The sequence below is a fragment of the Paroedura picta genome, chromosome 1, assembly GCF_049243985.1.
Source record: "Paroedura picta isolate Pp20150507F chromosome 1, Ppicta_v3.0, whole genome shotgun sequence".
Taxonomy (NCBI): domain Eukaryota; kingdom Metazoa; phylum Chordata; class Lepidosauria; order Squamata; family Gekkonidae; genus Paroedura; species Paroedura picta.
In genome coordinates, this window is record NC_135369.1 from 28598535 (window position 1) to 28624178 (window position 25644).

Genomic DNA, 25644 nt, shown 5'->3' on the forward strand with positions numbered 1-25644 from the left:
AGCAAACCCCCCAGACCCCTGCAGTGACAGCTGCTGGCAAGTCAGCCCCTGCGGCTAAGGCAGCCTCCCACCCCTTATGAATTAACCAGGGCTTCTCTGAGGACTCAGCCTGGAAGACCGACCTGTGTTGGCTTATTCGATTTGGCAAGAAGGCTGCAGTTGAGATTGTCTGGCCAGGTTGCTTCCCTCAGATTGCTGGTTGGGTGGATGCTGTGGAATCACCTTCACTGAGAGTTTTAGAGCCGAGGCGCCAAGCAGGGTGACCTTTGGACCGGTGCCCATTCATGTGTGAGCCACTTGGGTCTGGTCCAGTGACCTCCACTGCGTGAGCTGGCAGGTGAATAGCACATCCACAGAGGCGTGGCTGATAGAGGAGAGGGCTGTGAATTCTGATAGCTCAACAGAGACTGGGGGTGGGGGTGTTTCTGAACTTCCTGGAGAGCCGGGTGTTAGCAGGCTCTGAGATGAGGTGGCTCTTCGTATGTGGCGTGGACAGCAACAGAATCTATCCTATTTTTTTATCCCATTATCCACGTCAGTCTCCAAGCCAGATCTGCGAGCTGTACAGGCCTTCCAGGGTGATTCAGCCTACTGTTCACGTTGATCCCTTTATTTATTAGACAGAGAAGACCGAGAGAGAGAGAATCTCAGACAAGGAAATCTTTATTTCCCTGACAATGTACAAGGCTAAAAACATGAAAGGCAAGGGTACCCAAAACAGATAACCCCTGCTGCAATACGGTAATGGAATCCTCACAATGATGCCCGTGGTTGCTACCTAAGGGGGGGAAAAGGGTGGAAGAAGGAGGAAGAGGGAAGACGGAAGAAGGAGGAGAAGAAGAAAAGGAAGAAGAGTTGGTTCTTACATGCTGCTTTTCTCTACTCGAGGGAGGCTCAAAGCGGCTTACTGGATAGGATGAAAGGAGAGCGGAGGAAGAAGAGCTGCTTTTTTGTACCCCGTTTTTTACTAATCGAAGGAGTCTCAAAGCGGCTTACAATCGCCTTCCCTTTCCTCTCCCCACAACAGACACCCTGTGGGGTGGGTGAGGCTGAGAGAGCCCTGATATCACTGCTCCATGGCGAGCCCAAGGTCACCCAGCTGGCTGCATGTGGGGGAGTGCAGAATCGAACCCGGCATGCCAGATTAGAAGTCCGCACTCCTAACCACTACACCAAACTAGTAATCTCAGGGAAATCTTGTCTACCCTGTCCTGAAGAGAAAAGTGTGATGCAAGGAGGTCCAGGGCAGGAGATGGGAAAAGCTGGTTTGGGGTCAAGGAATTTCCAGAGCAGAAGACAAATCTGAAACTGAAACTAAGGAGGATACGACAACAAACAAGGCTGCAGGGGAAGAAGCAAGTGATCCACTGATTTCCACATGGGCTGATTAGCCTTTTCTTTTGCATTATCCAAGCAGTGGAGACACTTACCCTTTTACATTGGTTCCGTCCCAGTTCTGCACATGTTATCTTAATCTGATTTTCTTTCCCACTTACTAAAGAAAACATCTCTGCATCAAAATATATAAAGACGGACAAAGTGCAGAAACCTGATAAAGCAGGAGTTATTATTTTTTTTGGGTGGGGGGGAGGTGCTTCCTTGCGGTTACTCAACACTCACTGATTGTTTTGTCGGTAGGTGTGTTGTTAGTAATTGCAAAGATTTTGCACCAGGGTGCGCTGCTGCATGATTGCCAGTGGGAGAAGATGTTCATGGGCGCTTGGAGCACATTTAAATGACCCAATATGGCTTGGGAAGAGACACTTGGGGGGATTCCCCCCCCAGCTACCCCTCCCTCAAGCTGTGATGGCAGCGTGACTTGCAAGAATTAGCGGAAGTGGCCATGCTAGAGTAATTTCCCTGGGTGCCAACTGCCTGGTGTAAAAAAGGCAGATGCTTAGTGTTCTATGGCACCCTGTTCCAAGGAGGACCCCGACTTCCCCATTTCCACCCCTGATTCTCCAGACAGGATGTGGCAATGGCTGCCCGCCCCCGGTCAGTGACTGAGGTAAACCTTTGCAGACTGGAGCTTCCAATTCCCCAATCTTCAAAAACACAACCCTTTCCGTGAGTGACCAGCACTAGGCATTGGGTGGTGAAATTAAAAGGTGTAAAATGTTTAGGTACAGTATATATCTGGATTTGAACCACGAGGTCTTTGAGAGCCAGTTTGGTGTAGTGGTTAGGAGTGCGGACTTCTAATCTGGCATGCCAGGTTCGATTCTGCACTCCCCCACATGCAGCCAGCTGGGTGACCTTGGGCTCGCCACGGCACTGATAAAACTGTTCTGACCGAGCAGTGATATCAGGGCTCCCTCAGCCTCACCCCCCTCACAGGGTGTCTGTTGTGGGGAGAAGAATGGGAAGGCGACTGTAAGCCGCTTTGAGCCTCCTTCGGGTAGGGGAAAGCGGCATATAAGAACCAACTCTTCTCCTGCTTCTTTAATGTCAGTCTATCACCCCACCGACGGCACCACCAGCTGCATGGGCTGTCAAGCACAGAAATCTCTGGCATATTCAGTGCTTCTGGCTCCCTGCTGTGCTCCCAGCTGGGGAAACAGTATACCCGTAGGTGTTCTCATGCGCAGAGCAGAGCAAGGGGCCAGCTGGCCACACACACATGGACGAAGGACTGGGTGGAGAGAAACCACAGTGGAACATTTTTGTATTTTGAAATTATTCAAAAAATCACCTAGGGTCCAAAGAAATGGGGGGAAAGTCATGCAAAACAACTTTCAAATACTGGGGAGGAAAAGAGAGGGGAAGGCATCCTCGTGCCTGAAAGGGATAAGTCTAATGCAGGATGGAAGACACAAACTTTGGGGGACGAGGGCAGAAACGTAGGAAACCTCTTAAGCATGATCAGCCATGAGTGGGTGACTATTCAGAGGCAAAACCAATGGCCAAGGTTGCTGAACAAGCTACAAAGTGGGGGTGGGGGCTTGAGATACCCTTTTAAAAGGGTTCAAAGTGGCTAAAATTCAGCAGGGCATTCTGGCCATGGCCCGGTTCCGTGAAGAGCTTATGGTCTCTAGCAGGATGGGGCCAGTGGTCCAAATATGGCCATACTAGATAGGATGAAAGGGGAGCGGAGGATGAAGAAGAGCTGCTTTTTTGTACCCCACTTCTTACTACCCAAAGGAGTATCACAGTGGCTTACCATCCCCTTCCCTTCCTCTCCCCACAACATACACCCCATGAGGTAGGTGGCGCCGAGAGAGCTCTGAGAGAACTGTGATTGGCCCAAGGTCACCCAGCTGGCTTCATGTGGAGGAGGAGTAGGGAATCAAGCCTGGCTCTCCAGATCAGGACGCACCATTCATAACCTCCGAACTACACAGGTTCTCTTAGGGTCGAGTGGCTTAGAGATGCCCAGGGCTGAATCAGGAACCTTCTGATCCACCACTAAATCATGCTCCTTTTCCCCCTCTTGCCCTTTGGTGTAGAGAGCCAGTTTGGTGTAGTGGTTAGGAGTGCGGACTTCTAATCTGGCATGCAAGGTTCGATTCCCCGCTCCCCCACATGCAGCCAGCTGGGTGGCCTTGGGCTCGCCACGGCGCTGATAAAAGTGTTCTGACCGAGCAGTGACATCAGGGCTCTCTCAGCCTCACCCACCCCACAGGGTGTCTGTTGTGGGGAGAGGAATGGGAAGGCGACTGTAAACTGCTTTGAGCCTCCTTCGGGTAGGGAAAAGCGGCATATAAGAACCAACTCTTCTTCTTCTTCTTCTTCTTTGCTCCAACTAGATTAGGCAGAGGGAATGTAGCTTGACCCAAGGTCATTCATTTAATTCAGTGGCAAGGTGAGAATTCAACCCCAGGTCTGCCCTGTCCTCTTCACCCCATGAAACCGTCTATCTGCCCGGGGCCTCCACCCTCCTACTCCCCCAGTGGCTGAATTCTGCTCTCCAGCCAAAACAAGCACATGGAAGTAAGCCGCTGAGATGGATCAGGAGAGACAACTTCCAAAGCCTGCATGATGTTAAAGCAGCTGGGGAGCCTAATGAGGAAGCTGTTGAAAGGGAAGGCTCCGTCTTCCAGAGGCTGCCTTCAGCCCTCCTTTCAAAGCCAGAAAAGCCTGGGGTAGAGGGAGAAGACGGAGCATGCCAGAGGAAGTGAACAATTGCATACTGATGCCGTTCACAACATAAAGCAATGCAGAAGAGGAGGCGGCGGGGAGGGGTGAGATCAAAAGGAAGCAAAAGGAGAGGGCTGGAGGATGGATTCCTGATGAGGCAGAATTAGAGAGTTACTAAATCTTCAGCTGAGAAAGCAGGGAGGAAGGGGGAGAGACATAAACAACAGCTCTTGGAGGCAAGGAGAAAACCTGAGGAGGGGGGGGGATGGAAGGAGCCAGGGCAGCACACGGGAGTCCTTGAAGAGCAGAAATGGGAGCTGCCCCAGTTTGCTGTGTTCCTGCACAGAGAAGCAGCTGGGCGAGGAGTTGAAGGCCCAGGGAGGAAGGGGGGTGGGTGGGGAGGGAACCTATTTATCCAGGGCAGCGTGCAAGGCAGCTGGCATCCCTCTCCTTCGAGACAGGAGGCTCAGCTGCTTTGCCTGCAAGCCAGGCCCCATTGAGCGCTGCGGAGCATCATGGCGTGCAGAAGAGGCCTGGTGGAGTGCACAGCGGCTGTGGATCGGCACATTTGCAATGGTAACGGGACGACTGAGCAGGAGCAAGCGCGTGTGGGGGCACAGCGGAAGGAGGTGGGAGTGAGGGGACCGTTGCCCGTGGCTACAGGACTTCTTGGGGGTCTCCTGCCAGCTCTGACTTGGGCTCCTTGGGTGAGCCCAGGCAAGAAACTTGCATGCCCTCTGCCAGGAGGCTTGGGTGCTGGTGCATCTCAGTCAGCACTGCATTTCTTTTAGGAGAAAAGCCAGGGAACAAACCTGCTTGTTGGAAGCTATGCCTCTGAAACTAGAAATTTCCTTGTATATGCAGAGGCACTGATTTTGGCTACTCAGTGGTAAGTCCTGTCCCCTCCCCCCCAATACTTGAAGAAACTCTTCTCTCTAACCTATCTGTATATCTAAGGAAAAACAGCCAATTTGTGACATGAAAAACATGTGTCTGAGCTTTGACCTTGGATAAAAGCAGCTGGGGTTCTTACCAAAGGACCCAATAGCAGCAGCCTTCTATTTTAGCTTTGGGAATAGGAATCCTGGGTCTTGGGCATTTTGGAACAGAAGCTTCTTTGAGCATCTGCCAAGGTGTTACATCCTCTCCAGGGGGCACCTTGAGCGACCCAGCCACCTGGAATGTGCATTAACTGAACATGGAATTCGTTGCCACCACGTGCGGCAAAGGCCACTAGCATAACTTTATAGGGGATTAAGCAAATCCATGGAGGAGAGGGCAGTGGCTACTTTAATAGGGAGGAACAGAACTTCTAGTTGCAGGGGTCGTAATCACATGAGAGAGGATGATTGTTTCTATTGGACTTTGCTTAGGAGCATCTGGCTGGAGGTGGAGCCCTCCTTTACAAGGTGTTTTGGCTTTAGAGCCAGCCAAAGATACTTTTGGGGCCCCGGATGCCCATTTCCTGGGAACTGCAATCAGTTGGGAAGTTCTACTAGATCCTGTTCGGTACAGCTTCCCAAGTGAAAGCCCACCGGACATTACAAAGAACGCAGGGTGGATGTTTTGTTTGGGTGCTGCCTGATGGGAATCAGGACTGTGGCAAGTGCAGACAGGGTGCTGCAGCCTTCCCAAGCCCTGTGGCTTCGCTGTTTGGAGAAACCCAGGTACACTTAGCTGTCTGCAGTGAGCCAAAGAGCATCTTTCTATGGCAGTTTGCAGTGGTTAGGTTAGAGAACTGACCTAAAGGAAAAAGGCTTGTTTCTATGAGGCTTAATAGGATGTTGTTTACTAGATGGTGTTATTTACCTGCATGCCATGAAAAGCTTTCCCCTGCCCATTTCTATACCTTAAGCTTCTATACAAGGGACTGGGCATTTTTCTCCCAATTTGTAGCCAGGGCCCTGATTCAAATGGGGCATCAGACACATGGAAGTTTAGGAGAACCTGCCTCTCACGGTGGACAAGGTAAGAGCCGGAGATCTAACCTGTTGTGTGGAAATGCAACCTGGAGCACAGACCCTGGACTTTCGTGCCTGATCCCAACGCCAGCAGATGTCCAGGAAGTTGACTTACCAAAGGCCTGGGTAGCAGCAGCAGCAGCAAGCCAGGCCACAAGAGGCTGACAGGGTGGGCCAGACCCCAGCTGTCAGTGAGCCAGGTCTCCAGAGGCTCACAGCATTGACTAGGGGAAGAGAGGAGATAGGCAAATGAGGCATAAAATGGGAAGACAAGGCAGTGGAGGAAGAGGTGGTCTCAGGAGAGGAAATTTGGGTATGAAGAAAGCTCTGGAACCCAAGCTAGGAAAGAGTATGCTAGCAGGGTTGTGGGTACAAATGTGTCCTCCACCAGGAAGAGAGAGATGACTCCCTGTGGTCTGGAGAGTCTGGCTTCCGTTCTGAGGCTTGGGGGAGCATCCCACTGAAGGTCCTGAGATGGCAGAAGGTGGTGTCCCTCTGGGCTCCCAGCTGTGACATGGCCCCTGCCTTCCCTATGAGGTGGGAATGGGCACCATGTAAAACAAGGTGGCTCATCTTCCACCTGTGCAGATGCCTTACACTTAGTCCATTCATCAGCCCAGCACTGGCTGGGTTTCAGATTCTCTCCAGGGGATCAGATGTTTGTCCCAGCCCCACCCCTTGAAGAGAAAGACCAGGAACTCGCCCTGGGGAACCTGCTGTATGCAAATCCTGGCAGCATTGGCCCTCTGGCTCCTCTCTGTTTGGTTTTAAGGCAAGCCTTATGTTCCCGGTGTCCCTTGCATCCATCTGCACTGCAGATGGCTGAGATTAGGGGCCGTCACTAGAACTGCAAACTGCAATCTGGGCAGAATTCAGCACAGCATCGCTGTGACCGGCTCCTCAGTATGTTGCTCTTGTTTAAAGGGGAAGATTTTCCTCTTGTTTTCATTTCAGCCCAATCATTCTGTGTAATAAAGGAAAGCTTATGAATGTTCTAGTTTCAGTCCTATTGATACATTGTTTTTTTGGGGGAAGTAATATCAGAGCCTCTTGTGGCACAGAGTGGTAAGGCAGCAGACATGCACTGTGAAAGCTCTGCCCATTAGGTTGGGAGTTTGATTCCAGCAGCTGGCTCAAGGTGGACTCAGCCTTCCATCCTTCCGATGTCGGTTAAATGAGTACCCAGCTTGCTGGGGGGTAAACGGTAATGACTGGGGAAGGCACTGGCAAACCACCCCGTATTGAGTCTGCCAAGAAAACGCTAGAGGGCATCACCCCAAGGGTCAGACATGACCCGGTGCTTGCACAGGGGATACCTTTACCTTTAATATCCATCAAGTTCTCTGGGGCTCCTGCGGGTTGGAATCTCACAGCTGCGATGGAATGTGGAATGTTGCTTTTACGCTACACTGGGAACGAGACAGAACATCCAAAAGAGAGAACATGGCTGAGAATAATTTCTAGGCAATTATCCAACTCAGAGAACAAGGTAGACCGAATGGAAAGGTGGAATCTTTCACTGGATTCAACCATGATGTATGTGTGGGTGGGGGACATATGTTAGCTTTCTCACTGCAGCAAGCTTAGTTGATTCCAAACTTCATACCAACGGAAGCAAACCCAAGCTAATAACTGAGAACTACCTAGCACCATCAATGTGTGTGGCACATTACAGAAAGTTAGGTCCCTGCCACAAGGAGTGCACAGTCTAACATTTGAGACATAGGGAGGGGAAGGAAGAGGAGGCAGGGATAAAAGGGATGAATAGTCATTCCTTTAAGTCGTTTGTGCTTTGACTTTTCAGTAGGGAAGGGAGGTTGTGCCAAAGGAGAGTTTTAAGGAGGACTCTGAAGGAAATGAGAGAGGTGGAATCACAGTTATCCTAGGAGGCAATTCCAGGCATTAATGGAAAACAAGGGAGAAAGGCAGAATCAAAGGGGGGAGGGGCTCTCCCGGCACATCTGTCTCTAAAAAAAGAGGCACCTGGAAATCCTACCAGGTCAGCTACAGAGATACAAAATTAATTTATTTTAGAACCAAGTTGATTTTCTTCCACATAAACACAAATTGCAACAATGAACCAAATGTGATACTAATAATAGCCTAATAATCACAGCAGATAAAAATGACCTTAAAACCCCGCAACAGTAAGGTGCTGATCCATTAAGGGCTCTTCTTATGCTTCCCCATCTACCCATTCCATCAAGGAAAGTCTGACGCCTCCAAGGCAAGAGTCTTATGAGTTGAAGAAATGGTCCTTAGAGGATACCTAGATCCAGGCCAATAAAAAGACTACTCCCAAAATGGCATCAATATGTCAAAGTGTCTTCTCAAGCATCAGTAGGTGGGAAAAAGGAGCATTGTCACCAGGTTAGGCTTGCCTTATCCTCCCCAAGATAAGAAGAGCCTTGCTGAATCAGTCCAGTGGTCCATCTAGTCCAGCCCTCTCTCTCACACAGTGGCCAGCCTGTTCCTCTGGATAGCTGACAACAGCGCCTAGAGGCCGAGGTTTTCTCCTGATGTTGCCTCCTGGTTCTGGGATTCAGAACATGGATGTCACCATAGCTCATAGCCACTGATAGACTTATCTTCCATGAATCTTATTTAATCTGGTAATGCTGTCTATTCCTGTGGCCATCACTATATCCTCTGGCAGCAAATTCCACTTTTTAATCACTTTCTGTAAAGAAGCATTTCATTGTGTCTATCCCGAATCTACTGCCCATCAGATTCACTGGGTGTCCTCAGGTTGTAGTATTTGAGGAGAGGGAGAAAAATATTCTCTCAGTTATTTCCATTCTATGCATAAACACCTATCGTGTCTCCCCCACCCTCTTAGAGAGCCAGTTTGGTGTAGTGGTTAGGAGTGCGGACTTCTAATCCGGCTTGCCAGGTTCAATTCTGCGCTCCCCCACATGCAACCAGCTGGGTGACCTTGGGCTCGCCACGGCACTGATAAAGCTGTTCTGACCGAGCAGTGATATCAGGGCTCTCTTAGCCTCACCCACCCCACAGGGTGTCTGTTGTGGGGAGAGGAATGGGAAGGTGACTATAAGCTGCTTTGAGCCTCCTTCGGGTAGGGAAAAGCGCCATATAAAAACCAACTCTTCTTCTTCTTAGTTGTCGCTTTTCTAAACTGGAAGGTTCTAGGCTCTTCAGTCTTTCCTCATAGGGAAGGGGCTCCAACCCCTCATCATCTTGGCCACCCTCCTATGTATCTTTCCAGCTCTGCAATATCTTTTTTGAGACATGGTGACTAAAACTATATGCAGCATTCTAAATGAAGCCACGCCATCGATCTATACAGGAGCATTAGAATGCCAACCATTTTATGTTCAATCCATTTCCTAACGATCCCTAACATAGTTTGCCCTTTCCACTGCTGCAGCACACTGGGTTGTAAAATATTAAAAGTGCACATTAGTGAAGAATGCTGCGGGTACATGCTTTGATTAGATTTCAGCATGAAGAACAGGTGCCAAAGTAGAAAATGCTGTGGTTTGTTGAAAAAATGGTTAGTCTGTAGGTGGGTGAGGATGCTAAAGTGTCACTTGGAATAGTTACAATAGCAGAGGGGAGCGGGAGGTAGAGCTTTACTGCAACTTGTAGCCTTCAGCTAGGCTCTTTATTACTGTCTTGGTATTTGCAGAAAACACTCTATACTTTTAAAGAACCATTGAGAATGAGAGGGGACATGATAGCCCTCTTTAAGTATTTGAAAGGTTGTCATTTGGAGGAGGGCAGGATGGTGTTCCCATTGTCTTCAGAGGAAAGGACACACAGTAATGGGTTTAAACTAGAAGTACAACGATATAGGCTAGATATTTTCACAGTTAGAGAAGTTCAGCAGTGGAATAGGCTGCCTAAGGAGGTGGTGAGCTCCCCCTCACTGACAGTCTTCAAGCAAAGGTTGGATACACACTTTTCTTGGATGCTTTAGGATGCTTAGGGCTGATCCTGCGTTGAGCAGGGGGTTGGACTAGATGGCCTGTATGGCCCCTTCCAACTCTATGGTTCTATGATTCTATGATTCTAATGTGGGTGACAATTTTCCAGGAAGTGACTGGTCTGCTGAGACAGGCCTATACCAGCTGCAAGTGGACAGCTCCCTACCATACTTCATTTTTTTAAATTTAGTCTGACCTTCCCTGAAGTACAGGGTTAGAGTGGGGCTGTGAAGTTCAGATCCCACTCTCATCCAGGAAACTCACTGGGTGTCCTTAAGACAGTTACTTTCTCTCTCTCTCTCTCATCCTGAACTATCTCATGTTGTTGTTTTCACCACAAAGTGGAGGAAAAGAGAAGAGTAGATATTTATTTATTTATTTATAGTTCAATTTGTATCCTGCCACTCAAACCTAGTGGCTTGTGATGGGTAACAATACTACACTGAGCTCCTGGCAGGAAGGATGGAATAAATATGTGACAGGCAGAAAGTATTACCAGATTTCACGCTTGGACCTGCTGTCTCCTCATCAGAGTCTCCAAAAGAATTATACAGGGGAGCTTCAACTTACAGGTAGCAGTTGGAGACCTCTCTGTATTGCATCATCTCTCCAGGTAGCAGTTATCAGTTCACCTGGAGAAAGTGGAAGATGGGCTTTGGGGCACTGAAGTCCCTCCTCTCCCAAACCTCACTCTCCTCAGGCTCTACCACCAAAACCTCCAGATATTTCCCAACCAGGAGCTGGCAACCCTCATTCAGCCCCATGCGCCTCCCCTTACCGTCAGGAAGGGCACAGGCCAGAAACAAGCTAATCGCCTCGGTGAGAACCAGGAATCAAGCAGGTTCCAAGCAGGTTCCTGCTTGATTCCAGCTGCTACACTCTGGAACAGAAGGACCAACCAATTTCCATGGACAGAAGGCAGCAGGGGGACCAGAGGCATGGCAGAGAGTTAGGCCAGTCAGAAATACAACGAAGCCTGACATACAAACATGAGGTGGCAGAATACCAAGGTGGATGAATAGATTGCACCATGTCAGTCTACCAGGGGATGATCACAATTTGGAATGTCCCCTAATTTTAGGGTTGCCTCCTTCTGGTGGGGCCCATTATTACAGTTGACCTCCGGAAGACAGAGATCAGTTCCCCTCAAGAAAACAGCTGTTTTGGAGGGTGGATTCTATGTCATTATACCCTGCTATGGTCCCTCCCACCACCAAACCTCCCCCCAAACTCCAGCTATTTCCCCACCCAGACCTGGCAACCCTGCCTTGCCTTAAAAATTCCCTGCAAAGAGAAAACCAGCATGCAAACACGGGGGTGGGGTCTGCCTGCAGTGCCTAGATTTTTGGTACGGCAGTTTGAGCCCAGTGGCACCTTTAAGACCAACCAAGTTTAATTCTGGGTATAAGCTTTTGTGTGCATGCACACTTCTGCATGCACACTGACACAGATAATTCCGGGTGTAAGCTTTCTGACCTTGCAGACTTCTTCAGATGCATTGTATCTGAACTACTGTGCATGGTCAGGAAAGCTTATACCCAGAGTTTAAGGAAATCTGATTCAGTGTATCTGAGGAACTGTGCATGCGCAAGAAAACTTAACCCTTGAATAAGACTTGGTTGGTCTTCAGGGTGCCCTTGGACTCTATTGCTTCAGACTCTCTAGATTTTGTGTGCATTTTTTGTTGTTCGAAGCAGGAATCTGCCCCTTGCAGTTGGCAGTGGTGCAGTCCATTCTACTACCTCCTTCTCCGTGAGTTTTACACTGAGGAGCCTGGCATTCTTCTCTCTTGCTGGGTGCTGTGGGTTAACAGGATCCCCTCTCTCTCTGCTTGACTCCTGCAGGCTGCCTTGGCACCCAATGTCTGGACTCCTGGTGGAGAATTAAAAGCCACCAAAGGGCAAAATCCATTGCTCACCCATCAGACCAGAAGATGCTGGGCAAAGGCTACCCACTAATCTCCAGAAAAGGCTTTTTATAAGCCTCAATCTCCTCCCGCTGTACTCTCAGCACTGCAGACCACAGTTGTTTTCCAGCCAGCCAGACAACTCCAGCGCTTGCCGCTTAGAATTAAAAGCTAAATGAGCGCTAAGAAAATTAAATGCAGCCTGTCTGTCTGCTTGGACTAAGTGGCATACGCGTGGTGGAGTGCATCTCGAAGCAAGCCAGAAAGCACTTGGAGCACTGGAAAATTACTCCGTTGGGTCTGCAAGGCTTGGTGTAATCCGATGGGCTTGAGCCAGCCTGCCAGCTCTATCTAGTGGTGGCCTATTTGGGGCTTGTTCATCCAGCATTACAGTCTGCCTGGGCCTGCAAAATAGACCCAGTGGCAAACACTTGGAGGGCCACAGAGGTGGTGGGCAGAGTTGCAGAGGGAGGAGACCGGGAGCTAAAGGACTCTGCCTAGCCTAGCAGGCGTGGGGGCCTGGGAAATGCAGAAACTGGCATGTGATTGGTCAAGGGAAGGACTTGCTTGTGCCTGATTGGATGGAGTCTGATGGATGTTAGAGCCAGCATGGTACAGTGATGAAATGATAGTGTTATAGTGCTGGACTAGGGCTGAGCACAGCTGGGTTCAAATCCACCCCACCAGCCACGGGGCTTACTGGATAACTTTCAGCAAGTTGTGAACTACCAAGCAGGGTTGTTGTGACAACCCAATGAGAGATGGGGGAACTCCAGGGAGGAAAGAAGCATAAAAATGTTAATAGTGAGTTGAGGGGTATACAAGCAGCAAGAGCTGTAATCAGTGCTAAGCCAAAAATTGTTCTGGTTCCTCCCCTGAGTCTAGCCTTCCCTGGCCTTGTAATTAACGTGCCCCGATTAAGGAGGCTTGGCTAGAATCCTCCTCTTGAACAGGTTAATTTGCTCTGATCGGGGAATTTCTATGGAGAGATTTTTGTGAGCGGCCTGCCAGCTATGGAAGGAGACACAGCCCAGAGTCAAGCTGATCTCTTTGGTAAAAAGGATGATCTTTAAAATTCTGATGGGACAGTGAGGGTTCTTTCCTTTTTTCCCATCACAGAATTACATTTATCAGCATTATCAGCATGTTTCCCAATTCTTTAGTAATTTGGGGGGGGGGCTTTTTTTTTTTAACTTTGTTCACCTGGGCAATGGCATCTTTGCATTTTAAATATCTGGCAGGGGCCTTGCTCACCAGGAGCAGATACAAAAATAACTTTGGTCTTGAGATCTCTTCTGTTGAGGCTGCCTGCTAGCCAACCAGATCCTGCCCCTGCCTCATTCCCAAAGTGGAGCTACTGTTCACATCAGCCGGTGAAGCTGTTTGCATCCCTTCCACCTCCAGAGAAAAGATGAGCAGCAATCATACACCAGAGGGGCTGCACCTTTTATTGTGTGTCTGTTTAAAAGAGTAATTTTAATTTTTAATGTAATTTTAGCGGCATGACAGTATCTCTGGCAGTGGGATTTTGAATCAGATTGTCTCAGATAATGAAAACTTCAAGTGGATGAGCCGAAATCAGGCTGTGGTAGCAGATGATGCTTACTGAGATTAGGAGGTAAAGTTGCCAATGCTGGGTTTGCACATTTGCAGAGAGTTGGGAGCGGAGCACAAGGAGGGTGGAGCTTGGGGAGATGAGGAGCCTGAGGGGGGTTAATGCCATAGATTCCACCCTCCCAAACCTCCACTGTCTCTTGTGGAATTGATCTCTAATCTGGAGATCAGTTGTAATTCTGGGAGATATCCAGGCCCCACCTGGATACTAGGATCTTGCACTACTAACCCACAAAAGGGAATGAAAATAACCTGCATCCAGATTATGCTTTTATACACTGAATGTAAATAAGCAGTCAGAGCCCTGACTGACAAACCAGTAAACAACTCTAGCAGCAAGGGAAAGAACCTCACTGTACAAAACAATTAAATGAAGCCCATATTTCACCCCTCCTGTCTAGGTGCAGCAGAATAGAGACCTTTCTTCTTAAGCAGGAACAAACTTCTCTTATGGTTAAACATTATAAAGTTCAAGTTGTGTGCAGACAACTCACTCCCTACCTGATTGGCCCTCCCTCAGGGCGTGCCACCAATTGGCAGAGAGCACGCTGCCAGTGAGGTCCAATCAGTTCAAAGTGCACTCTGCCAGTGAGAGCCAATCAGTTCAAATTACATGCAGACAATTCCCTACCTGATTAGCCTTCTTGGGAGTATGCCACTAATAGGAAGAGAATGTTCTGCCAATGAGGGCCAATCAGTTCAAATTGCATGCAGGTAACTCCCTACCTGATTAGCCCATCCTGGGGATGTGCTGCCAATAGGGAGAAAGCACTCATCCAATGAGGACCCTTAGTGGGGCTTATCTGTCCTATTCTTGCTGCTTGCTGGGTGGAAGAGGTGCTGGCTTCTCTGAGAGGCTCTGTTGTTGGTAAGTTGCCCCATCCTCAGCCTTTTTCCTCCTTCCATCTCTCCCAAAGCAAGGGAGGGAAGCCAGCTGCTTCTGTTGCCTCCTGTGTTGGTCTCAGGTTTCCTCTAGTTTTAGAATAACCAGGTTTACATTTTAAAAAACCCAGAAGTCATCACCTTATCGATAGGGAAATGAACTCTATATCTGAGGAAATGAGAATGCCTATGAAAGCTTATACCTTGAAGTAGAGGAAAAGTCCTTGTGCTAGTACAAACCTGCAGTGTGATCTTCCTGAGTTCTGGCCTTCACCCCCCCCCCACTCCCCACTCAATCGTGAGATCCGGTGTGATGAAGTGGTTAAGGAGTAGCAAACTCTAATGTCAAGAGCTTGATTCCTCCTCCATATGCAGTTAGCTGGGTTGCCAACTTCCAGGTGGTGGGCTAGAAACCTTCAGGAAGGCAAAAGAGAGGAAGACAGGATGAAAGAGAAGGAGGAGGGAAGAAGGGCATGAGTTCTGGAGAAAACAGATACTTTGGAGGGACACTGGGGCTCCTACCCCCATACAACAGTATCTACCCAGATCGCCACTGTTCCCACCTTCCCATCAAACCCCACATCTTCCAAAGGTGGGGTGGGCTGCCACATTCCCACCACCCACGTCTTCCAATGGTCAGCCCAGGAGGGCAACAGCAGGTGGGGTAGGCTGCCACATCCCTCCCCTCATGTTTCCCAAAGGCTGGGCCAGGCAGGGAAGGCTGCAGGGGGGCTGCTTCCTTCCTGTCCCTTCCTCCATATCTCCCAAAGGCCAGGCTGGGTGGGAAAAGCGGCAGTGGGGGCTGCCTCCTTTCCACCCATCCCCATCTCCCAAAGATCAGGTAGGGGAGGCTGGGGGGAGGACTACCTCCTTCCAACCTACCTTCTCATGTCTCCCAGATGCTGGACCAGGCAAATGTCCAAGAGGCAGAGAGCTCTGACCAGCAGGAAGGAATGGAGCTGCAGACCAACCAGAGCTTAGATTCCAAAGTTGTTGCAGGAGCTTCTCATTCCTCTGCCCAGCCTCCAGCTGCTGTTCCCTGCCTTGTCAGCCCAGCTGGCTCATCAGAGGCACTTAAGCAATCCCAGCTATGTGCTGGAATAGAGCTCCAGTCTAAAAGGCACCACACCACGTTAGCAAAACAGTTGCTGACTACAGAAGACTGTGAGTCCTCACAGTGAGGACTGAGAGGCAGCTGACAGCTTATATTAACTTGAAGCTGGGAGGCCTGGCTTGTGAACACAACCTGTGACCTGCTCCTTCTGTTAATGCCCTTGGACTGATTGAAGGAACCATTGGCTCACTGGATTGAATTAAGATACTTATTGTATTCTGTCTGTCCCTTGGCATTCTGTTTTTGATATACTGATTGTCTCTGCCTTCCTGACAGCTCATCTGTGTTTCCTTCCAGCAGGGAACTGAAATCTGAGACCAACACAGGAGGCAAAGTAGCTTCCCTCCTTTACCTGGGGGCAGGGAGGGAAAGAAGAGGCTGAGGATGGAGCAACTTACCAGCAGCAGGGCCTTTCACAGAGGCCAGCACCTCTTCCATCTGGCAAACAAGCCCCACAATTGGCCCTCATTGGAAGTGTCCTCTTTCCTTATTGGCAGCACACCCCCAGGGTAGGCCAATCAGGCAGGGAGTTGTCTGCATGCAATTTGAACTGACTGGTCCTCATTGGCAGAGTGCTCTTTCCCTATTGGCAACACCCCCCCCCCGAAAACCAATCAGGTAGGGAGTGAGTTGTCTGCTCACAACTTCAACTTTATATTTAGTGATGATGATAGTAATGATGATGATTAGTGATAAAACTTTGTTCACCTTAAAGGTGCCACTGGACTCTTGTGCTGCGTTAAAGGCAAATGATTGTAGCATGAGAATCAGTTGCATAAAGCAAAACCTCAGAATTATGCCAAGTAAGGCCAGGAAATTCTACTGTGCAGGATCTCCTCTCTCAAAGATGCTCTTTAAGATCCTTTCATGCTCAAAATGCCAGAGACTGAACCTACGACGAACTTAGGGCTTGAACCTAGAAACAAACTTTTTTCTGAGACAGGATGGGTCTATTAAGGATCAGTATTCTCACTGGCTAGGATCTGAAACATCTCCTGCTTGTTTTAACAGCAGATACAGGGAATGAATTTGAGATCTTTTTCATGCAAAGCAGATGCTCTGCCCCTGAGCTATAATTGTCCCCTCTTCAGAATATCACTTTCTCCCGGTGGCCAAGACTGGAGAATGGACCTCTAAGGCAGTGAATGCAAGAACTCTGGACACAGCGTCTTCAACCCTTTCCCTTCCAATGTCACCATTCCCCAACCAAGTACTGCCCATATTTGAAAGATCAGCTGGAAATTGCCTGGAAATTACATATGCCCCAATATTCGAAAGCTGCTATGTTTATCCAGACGGGCCTTTCCGGCTCACATTGGCCCGATGTCCCTATAAATCCTCGGCAGGAACCGGAGACCCCCATCCGGGCAAGCCCCGCCTCCTGCAGCCCCCCCCCCAGAGCCCACCCGCGAGGGGGCGTGTCTGATCGGAAAGGGTCTCCCCTCCCGACGGCGCCGCTTTCCCTCCCGCCTCCGCGCAGCCTCCGTCGCTGGGGCCGCCTGAATGGGCATCTCCGCGCCGCGCGCCCCCCTTTCGGCTCCATTCATCGCCCCTGGTGGCTCCGCCCAGCCCGGGCTGCGCCGCGGCGGCTGAATGAAAAGGCGCCGCCGCAGCAGGATCGGCCGGCGCGATTGCACGGGCGCTTCAGGGACGGGCTGCGCGGCGCAGCTGAGAGATGTACGGTAAGGGAGGCAGGCCGGTCGGGCGGGCTGGTGGAGGGCACGGGAGCGCGGTGGGCGGCGGCTCTCCTTCTCCCCCCACCCCCACCACATAGGGGTCGCTGCGCGTTTCCGATTTGCTCCGCTTGGGGGGAAAGGTTGGTCGGACGCCGCGTCGGAGAGTTGGAAGGGATCCCCCGTCGAGACTCGCGCCCCCCCCACCACTCCACCCCCGCGCGAGACATGCCCTGCTCCACGGTGGCTTCCCAAAGAGAATCGCAAGAGCAGGTCCTCTCCTTTCTCCCAACCCTGTTCCTTCCCCCGTTGGTCAAAAATCGGCGATTGGGGGTGGGATGCCTTTGGAATGAAAGAGAGCCAACTTTCTCGGCTTTCCCCCCAAGGATGGGAGCCTCTTTTGGGAAGGAGGCTTCTCCAAAGGAAAGCCCCCTCTAAGTTCTAGACTCTCTCCCCCTCCTGGAAAAGGGGGTATGATCACCCTCCCACACACACACACCGTTTGGGGAAGGGGACTTCTGAGTGGAAGAGAGGATCAGACACCCACTGATCTCTTCTCCCCCCTCCCCACAACTCGCATGGGTTTTTTGGCTTTAGTGGGGGCTTGTTCTATGGGATATATGCCTCCTGTGGAAATCTTCCTCCCTACAGACCGCCAGGGTGAAAGGGAAGTTGGTACCTCTTTCCCCACAGGCAGAGCATTTCCGTGGGGAGAGCATTCCATCAAGCCAGCCCCCACATTCATGGGGAAGGGGTGCCACTGCGGGAGGCACTGGAGGAAAGGTTTGTTTCTCAGAGCCCCCAATAATTTAAGGGCTGACTTCCATCGCAGATTCATAGGGTGCCTCCGACTAGCATTGCTCATTTAACAAAGAACAGAAGATCCAAATCAAGTGCGCCCCATCCCACACAGGGTTGCGGAGTCAGGGCTTGTGCCCTATCAAGAAACGAGCCCTTCTGTGCTCTACCCGCAAATCTGCAGGATTACCCAACCCTTTCACACCCCTCTTTCCCCCAAACCCTGCTCCATTGAGAGTTGTGTTTCTCTCCCCCCCCCCCCTTCCTCTGCAGTTCCATTATGCAGGCACAACTTTTTCTCCCCATGTGTTGCTTCCTGCTTTTGGAGTGTCCAGCTGACTTGGCTTCTCTCAGTCGCACTGGTTGCTTGCCTGGGTGGTGCAAATGACCAAAGGATTTGGGGCTGTGAAAAGAGGCAGGAGGTTTGCCCACTGCTTTTGACCTGGCCGGCAGGATAAAGAGCCTCAGCATATTGCAGGCTTCCCGGACTCTTCCCCCGACCTGCTGTTTTGAATATGTCTGTCTGAGGATGTGAAGATAGTGGTTCTGCCAAGAGCCGTTTGGCTGGGTGGCGCTTCCCAGAGCCGGCATAGATGGAGCTTCAAGCCAGAAGGTGCTGCAGAGTAGAATGCGGGGAAACACCTGCCTTAATCACTGCTCCTAAATCTGAGTGTTTTAAGTTAGGGAGCTATCACAGCCGGGGAATTGGGTTATGTATTGAAATATAATAAAGTCGGATTGCTATCCTCTTCTTCACCTTCCTCTCTGTTGTTACCTTGCACCTTTACCAGCAGCCTAGTGTACGGAACACAGCTCTCTAGCATTTTGTTTCCTTGCCAGGAAAAAGCCTCCTTGGTGAAATTTCTGCAGGTTTGACTGCTTAAGGACACAAGAGCCGGGCTGGCAAACAAGATGACAGCCCAGGCATAAGACCTGAGTTCTTCTTGTCTCTCTGGATGCTTGTCTGTGCAATTGCAACAGAGACTCCTTTCCCTAGATGGGCAAAGGTGTCAGGGGTCAAGGTTTCCTCCTTTCTGGAAAGTCTTTTCATGGAGGAAATGCTGCCATAGAAGCCCTCACTGTATTGCAGAAGAGTGTAGATTTCAGAAGGCTGGTCTGGCTTCCGATCCCCATTTAACAGGAGGGTGAATTGGGTCAGTTTTGTTCTTTCTCTGCCTGAGTTTGACCTCACGAGGTTGTTGTGAGGCTTAGAGGAGGGAAGAGAGAACTTTTTATGATGCCCAGAGTACCTTGGAACAGGGGTAGTCAACCTGTGGTTCTCCAGATGCTCATGGACTACAATTCCCATGAGCCCCTGCCAGCAAACGCTGGCGGGGGCTCATGGGAATTGTAGTCCATGAGCATCTGGAGGACCACAGGTTGACTACCCCTGCCTTGGAGGACAAGTGGGGTTAAAAAAAAATGAGGGAGATTGGGGGACACACAGATGTTCTCATCTAAGGTCTGTCAGCATGCTGTGTATCTTGTCTCCATCCCTTGTATGCCAAGTTTGTCCTCTCCCTCATATGACCCCCAACTTTCTCCCCTACATCTACACTGAGGGTGTTGCTGATGCCTTCTCACTGGCAGAGGAGGGGTGTTTACGAATCCTTTGTGCTCAGTCAGTGCTGGAGGGCATGCGTTTGTGTGGGATGATCACAGCTATGCAAATGCCATTTATTTTTGCCCCGCTGTGTTATGGCTCCCGCTTATGGGAGAAACATGATAATGGTGAATCATACTGAGTTAGGACAGGGGTGGTGGAGTGGTGCTACATTTTGCTGTTGGTTACACCTGTCCCTGGTGACCAAATGTTTGCTGCCAGTATTTAAACTGCTTCCAAAACAGGCTACAGCTTTAGTGAACCACTCCAAGACGGAGCTCTTTCGGTAAATGGCACCATTTGAAGTTGCCATATTTTGTTATTATATTTACTTAATTTGTATGCTGCCCTACCCATGATGTTTAAATTTATTTGTTCAACTGACATGATCCACCCTGAGCTGTCAGGAAAGGGCAGAATAGAAGTCATACCCTTGGCCCACTTAGCTCAGTCTTGTCAAATTGGATTGGCAGAAGTTCTTTCCTACAATTTGCTATTGAGATCTTTTAACCTAGAGATGTCAGGGATTGAACCGAGGACCTTCTGCATGCAAAATGTCTACATTCCTTTCCACCAAATAAATGAAACCCTGTAGGAACTCATTTAGCCTCTCTCCCCCCCCTCCCCTTAATGAATTTTAATCTTTGGAAAGAGGTTTAATTGATTTTGCAGAAGAAGAAGAGTTGGGCTTTATACCCCACTTTTCACTAGCTGAAGGAGTCCCAAAGTGGCTTACAACAATGCTCTCTTCCTCTCCCCACAGCAGATACCTTGTGAAATAGCAGTTCTCTTAGAACTCTATCAGGACTGTGAGTAGCCCAAGGTCACCCAGCTGGCTGTGTGTGGAGGAGTGGGGAATCAAACCCAGCTATCCAGATTAGAGGCCGCAACTCCTACACCGTCCAATTCAAACGTTTTGATCTAAATGTTTAATTTATGTGGTGTTTTAATTTATCTGTGTTTTAATACTGTGTTCAACTGAAATGATCCACCCTGACCTGTCAGGAAAGGGTGGCATTCAAGTATAACAGTAAAGCACTATAAATAAAATAAAACTTATGTTTTAACACTGAGCTAGAACATGTCCTCTGGGGTGGCTGCCTTCCCAGAGCATCTTTCTGCAGGGAGCAGAGGAGGGCAGAAAGGGGTTGCCTGTTAAGCAGAAGTCAAAATAGATGGAGAACTTTGATGGAAGAGGGCTGGTTTCCAATCCCATTTATGACCATGACTCCCCCCATGGCAATTGCTGCCCTTCTCTTTCTTAGCTTCACTGTTTGATCCGTAAATGGAGCCTGCTAATATCCTACTTTTCAGAATTGATGTGAAGATGATTCTACAGCTCTTCACATGTTAAAAGCAGCAGCAAAACTAGGCCTTTGCTTAGGACACCTGTTCCTTCCAAAGGCGTAGATCCCTGTGCTCTCTGCTCTACCTGGAATGCAGCAGCATGTGGACTTATTTATTTGGGGATTTCTATATCGCCACTCTCCCTGGTACTGTCTCAGGGCATCTTACACGATATAAAAGTCAAGAAACCAATACAATTGACAATCAAAATTCAAATACTAAAACAATTTAGATTTGTATATGTTGCTGGGGGATAAATGGTGATGACTGGGGAAGGCACTGGCAAACCACCCCGTATTGAGTCTGCCATGAAAACGCTGGAGGGCGTCACCCCAAGGGTCAGACATGACCCAGTGCTTGCACAGGGGATACCTTTACCTTTATGTTGATGAAGGTGGGCTTGTAATCCCCTTCCCCAAAAAAACCTGCAGGCTTCTAAATTGCTCTGCAAGCCTGTGTTTAAAAAATACTGCATAAAAGAGCAGTAGGGTTTAACTAGCTTTGCATTTAACTAGCCTTGCCTCTCCCCCTTTTTGTAAAATTGGCATGCAAACGTTGACTCGGATCCTGTGGTAAATCTCTGCTGATGGAAGCTATTTCTGTCAGCTGAATGGAGCTCCTTGTCTTCTGCCTCAGCCTGGCACCATATGCTGCTCCTAAGAGCACAGGGAAAGCCGGGGGGGGGGGGGGGGGCTGCAGCGCAAAACAGGGGAACTGGCAAAAATCTCCCTCCCTGCTTCTGTTAGCTGAAATTTAACATAGTGTCCAAGCAGCTATATAATTGATAGACTCGGGAATGAAGCCAATCTGCGAAGTCCTCTGTTGCGATGATTTGTTGTACGTTGTCTAGTGTCGATGGGGTAATTGTTTTGCCAACGCTTCCAATAATAGATCTTGCTGACAATATTAGTTGGCTGGGGCCCTCCCCCCCCTTCCCTGTTTATGAGACTGAGCACAATCCGGTGGGGAATTTCTCTTGTGCAAGGCATATTGGAAATGAGAGGGAGGGGTGCCATGCTCCTGTTCTTTTTCATTCAGTCTATTCCCTGTGGATGGTGTCCACGCTGTTAGATGATATCTCTTGCCTTAAACAAAAATGCCTTTTGTTGTTGTATGAAATAGTGCCGTGGAATATTTACACTTTGTTTTAGGCTGAAGGATGCAAAGCTACTCAGGAAGTAATGTTGAGCGTAGATTCGAACTCGAGCCTTTCTGCTCGAACACTCAAGCTTACTGTGCCACACCCGGCCTCATAATCTCAGTATCCTTTGGCAAAACACCTTTCACTAATAGTGGGCAGCATCCTACATAGAATCATAGGGTTGGAAAGTAATCCCGAAGTCATCTAGTCCAACCCCCTGCACATTGCAGGAACTCACAACTACCTGCCCACCCACAGCGACCTCAATTTCATGCCCAAGTGATCCTCCTAACAAGAATCTCCAGAATCCAGCCTGGCCTGGAGGGAATTCACCAACCATCCCACAGTGGCAATCAGCAATTCCCTGAGTATGCAAGGAAGGGCCACAAGAGACAAACACTGGCACATTCCCTCCTGCCCATCCACTCACCGTCTGCCTATGTTCATAAAATCAGCATTTCTGTCAGAAGTCTATCTAGCCTCTGCTTAAATACTTTCAAAGGAGCAGGACTCTCCATCTCCCAAGGAAGCCTGTTCCACTAAGAAAACACTCTGTCAGGAACTTCTTCTGGATGTTTAGCCGAAAATTCTTTTGAATTAATTTCATCCCATTAGTTCTGGTCCAACCCACTGGGGCAACAGAAAACAACTCTGCTCCATCTTCTTTATGAATCAAAGAATCACAGAATCATAGAGTTGGAAGGAACCACATAGGCCATCTAGTCCAACTACCTGCTCAACACAGGATCAGACCAAAGCATCCTAAAGCATCCAAGAAAAGTGTGTATCCAACCTTTGCTTGAAGACTGCCAGTGAGGGGGAGCTCACCACCTCCTTAGGCAGCCTATTCCACTGCTGAAATACTCTGTGAATTTTTTTCCTGATATCTAGCCTATATTGTTGAAGTTTAAACCCATTACTGCGTGTCCTCTCCTCTGCAGCCAACGGAAACAACATCCTGCCCTCCTCCAAGTGACAACCTTTCAAATACTTAAAGAGGGCTATCATGTCCCCTCTCAACCTCCTTTTCTCCAGGCTGAACATTCCCAAGTCCCTCAGCCTATCTTCATAGGGCTTGGCCCTTCAAGTATTTGAAGATGGTTCTCATATCACCTCTTAGTCACCTTTTCTCCAGGCTAAACAGACCAAGCTCCCTCAACCTTTCCTCATACGACTTGGCCTCCAAACCCCTCACCATCTTCGTAACCCTCTGCTGGATGCGTTCCAGTTTCTCTACAACCTTCATCAGTTTTGGTTCCCAAAACCTCTCTCTGGGGCAGCGGCCTTAGTCTGAAGGCAGGCTTCCATGCTTGCTGAGTGGACTGTGAGGATGCAGGCCAGGCTTCAAGGTGCCATGTGGTTTGAGACTTAAGGTCACCTTGAGAACCAGCTTGGTATAGTGGTTAATCTGAAGAGCTGGGTTTGATTCCCTCCTCCTCTTCCAGATGCAGCCTACTAGGTGATCTTGGGCCAGTCACAGTTCTCTTGTGGGGCTTTGTGTTAGTGAGTATTCTAAATCTGAGTTACTCTTGTTAGCTGTGGGTGGTCAAGAACTTGATGGCCCCTGTGCTACATATTTGTAGCATAGCAGGGCTTGGCTTTTGGAAGGAGAATGGTGCTTTTTAATTTTCTTCTTAATTTTTTGGCTTGTGCCCTGCAATATACTTAATTTGATTGTGTTATCCTTTTTTGACCCTGCCCACACAGTCCAATTGCTTGGCAGGGCCTCCAGGAGGTAAATCCTTACACTTTGGGGGCTGCTAATGTTGAACAGCTGGTTCCGACAGCTGGCTAAGCCCCTTCCTTCTCTGTCGTGGGTGTTTCGTCAGCCGCTCAGGGTTAAAATGTACGGCCAGCCTTGATTAAATTTGCTTCCATCCCTCTGAGCCTGTGAGGGCAAAGGGCACTTTTTCCAATTCCTGGCCTTCCAGTCTGTGCTGGGATGGCTTGTTTGCAGAGGCGGGAGAACGTCTTCTAAACCCCAAGTCTGATTCTGGGGTCAGCTAGCGCGCAACCTTGACCCCGGCTGAGTCGGTGCTGTCCCCTCTCTGGAAACTGGTGCCAGGACTGAGGTACAGGCTTGCTTCTTTTGCTGTCTTTCTTGGCTTTTCTAGTGCTGGGGGATTGCCTAACAACCAGGGTGTTTTTCTTCCTTTCCTGCGTCATTTGACATTCTCCACTTGTGGCAGGGGGTTCCTTGTTTATTCCTGCTGTCTGCTTGGGGGGCAGGTGATGTTAGTCATCTGAGGAAGACCCTGAGATATGTAGCCCTTCCTAGAGCTGTGAGATGCCAGCCTAAAGAAATCCAGAGGCTTGACTGACTGTGCCTCTTGCTGCTCTTAAAAAGGTAGATTTCGTGGGAGAACGAACTGGAGCACTGGATCTGGGTGGCTGTTGTTTCTTTGGTCAGCTACAGTGATTTGGACAGGGTTGCTCCACCAACTGGGTAGTGATTTGGCCTGGCTGGCCTGTTCTCTTTCCCTGAGACTCAGGATTCTTCTTCTAATCCTGCATTGAGCAGGGGGTTGGACTAGATGGCCTGTATGGCCCCTTCCAACTCTATGATTCTATGATTCTTGGAAATACTTGGTTGTGCCGGTGTCTCTTCTGTTGGCTCTCTTTGCGAGCAGGATTGCAGGGCTGCCTCCAGGACTGTTTTGTAGGTGCCTCCATGGATTGGCATGGGCGGTGCATGCAGGTCAGCTGAGCATGCCTCTTCCTGCCAGCAGGCCCCCAAGCCTTTCTCTTTTCCCTCCCTTGTGGTTGCTTTCACTTTCCATTTGTAATTAGTCACCTCATAATATAAATGGGCCAACTGGCTCTGAAAATTCTGGAGGATCTGTAATTCGGTTATGTATGAGAATCTACAAGAGAGAGAATAGCCACTGAAGAAAAGGTGCTTACCTTGAAAATGGTTAATCTTAATCCGGACCCCATTTTGCCTCTCTTATATTAATTTTGGAAAATACAAGAATTGCAATTATATATATCTTGATTGATGAACTTATATGTTTGGAATATAAGAATCCAAACTGAGAAGCAACAGGAATTAAATATATTTTTCGCCTGCATCCCACTTTCTGTTGCTTCTCTTCTTCGTTGGTCTTCGTGGGAAGTGGCTTGCCATTGATTTTTTTATCCAGGAAGCAGCAATGCCATTCTTCCATGGAGTTCTTATGGGGGAGGGCCTCTGTGCATGTGTGGGATGTCTTTTCCAGCTGTGGAGAGCCTTACCTCTCAGCTTTCTGCTCATATAGCTCCCCCAATGTGGAGGGAGCACAACATTGTAATGTAATCCTCACGTACCCCTTAGCCAAACATTTCCAAACATACTCTGGTGTAAAGGAGAATGAGAACCCCAAGAAAATGGCAGTGTCCCTTTCTTTTTTGCTTTTGTGGTTTTAAAACCAGGATTCCAGGGTGGATTTAAAACTGTGAATCACCTGGATTTTTTTTAAGTGCTTTATAAAGAAATCTAAATTTAAAGTAGATAAGTTCAGTCCTACGCCTATTATCTTTGAAAAATGAGTGACTGACTTAAATTCATCCTTCCTCCAAACATCTTTTTTAATACTTTCCTC

The 25644-nt window shown here is 49.0% G+C and overlaps 1 protein-coding gene across 5 annotated transcripts in view; it reads left to right on the top strand.

Moving 5' to 3' along the window:
* Positions 1-25644, top strand: part of EFR3B (EFR3 homolog B) — a 143109-nt gene that overhangs the window by 16992 nt on the left and 100473 nt on the right. The window contains exon 1 of one of the 5 annotated variants that reach the window (XM_077331277.1): positions 4522-4653. The exons of 1 other annotated variant lie outside the window; for it this stretch is intronic. In XM_077331277.1, the coding sequence (XP_077187392.1) occupies positions 4593-4653 (61 nt within the window). In that variant the 5' untranslated portion in view covers positions 4522-4592. Of the gene's footprint in view, positions 1-4521; positions 4654-16973; positions 17184-25644 lie in introns of those variants that run through there. 3 more of the 5 variants (XM_077331276.1, XM_077331268.1, XM_077331289.1) reach the window with 3 other exon arrangements.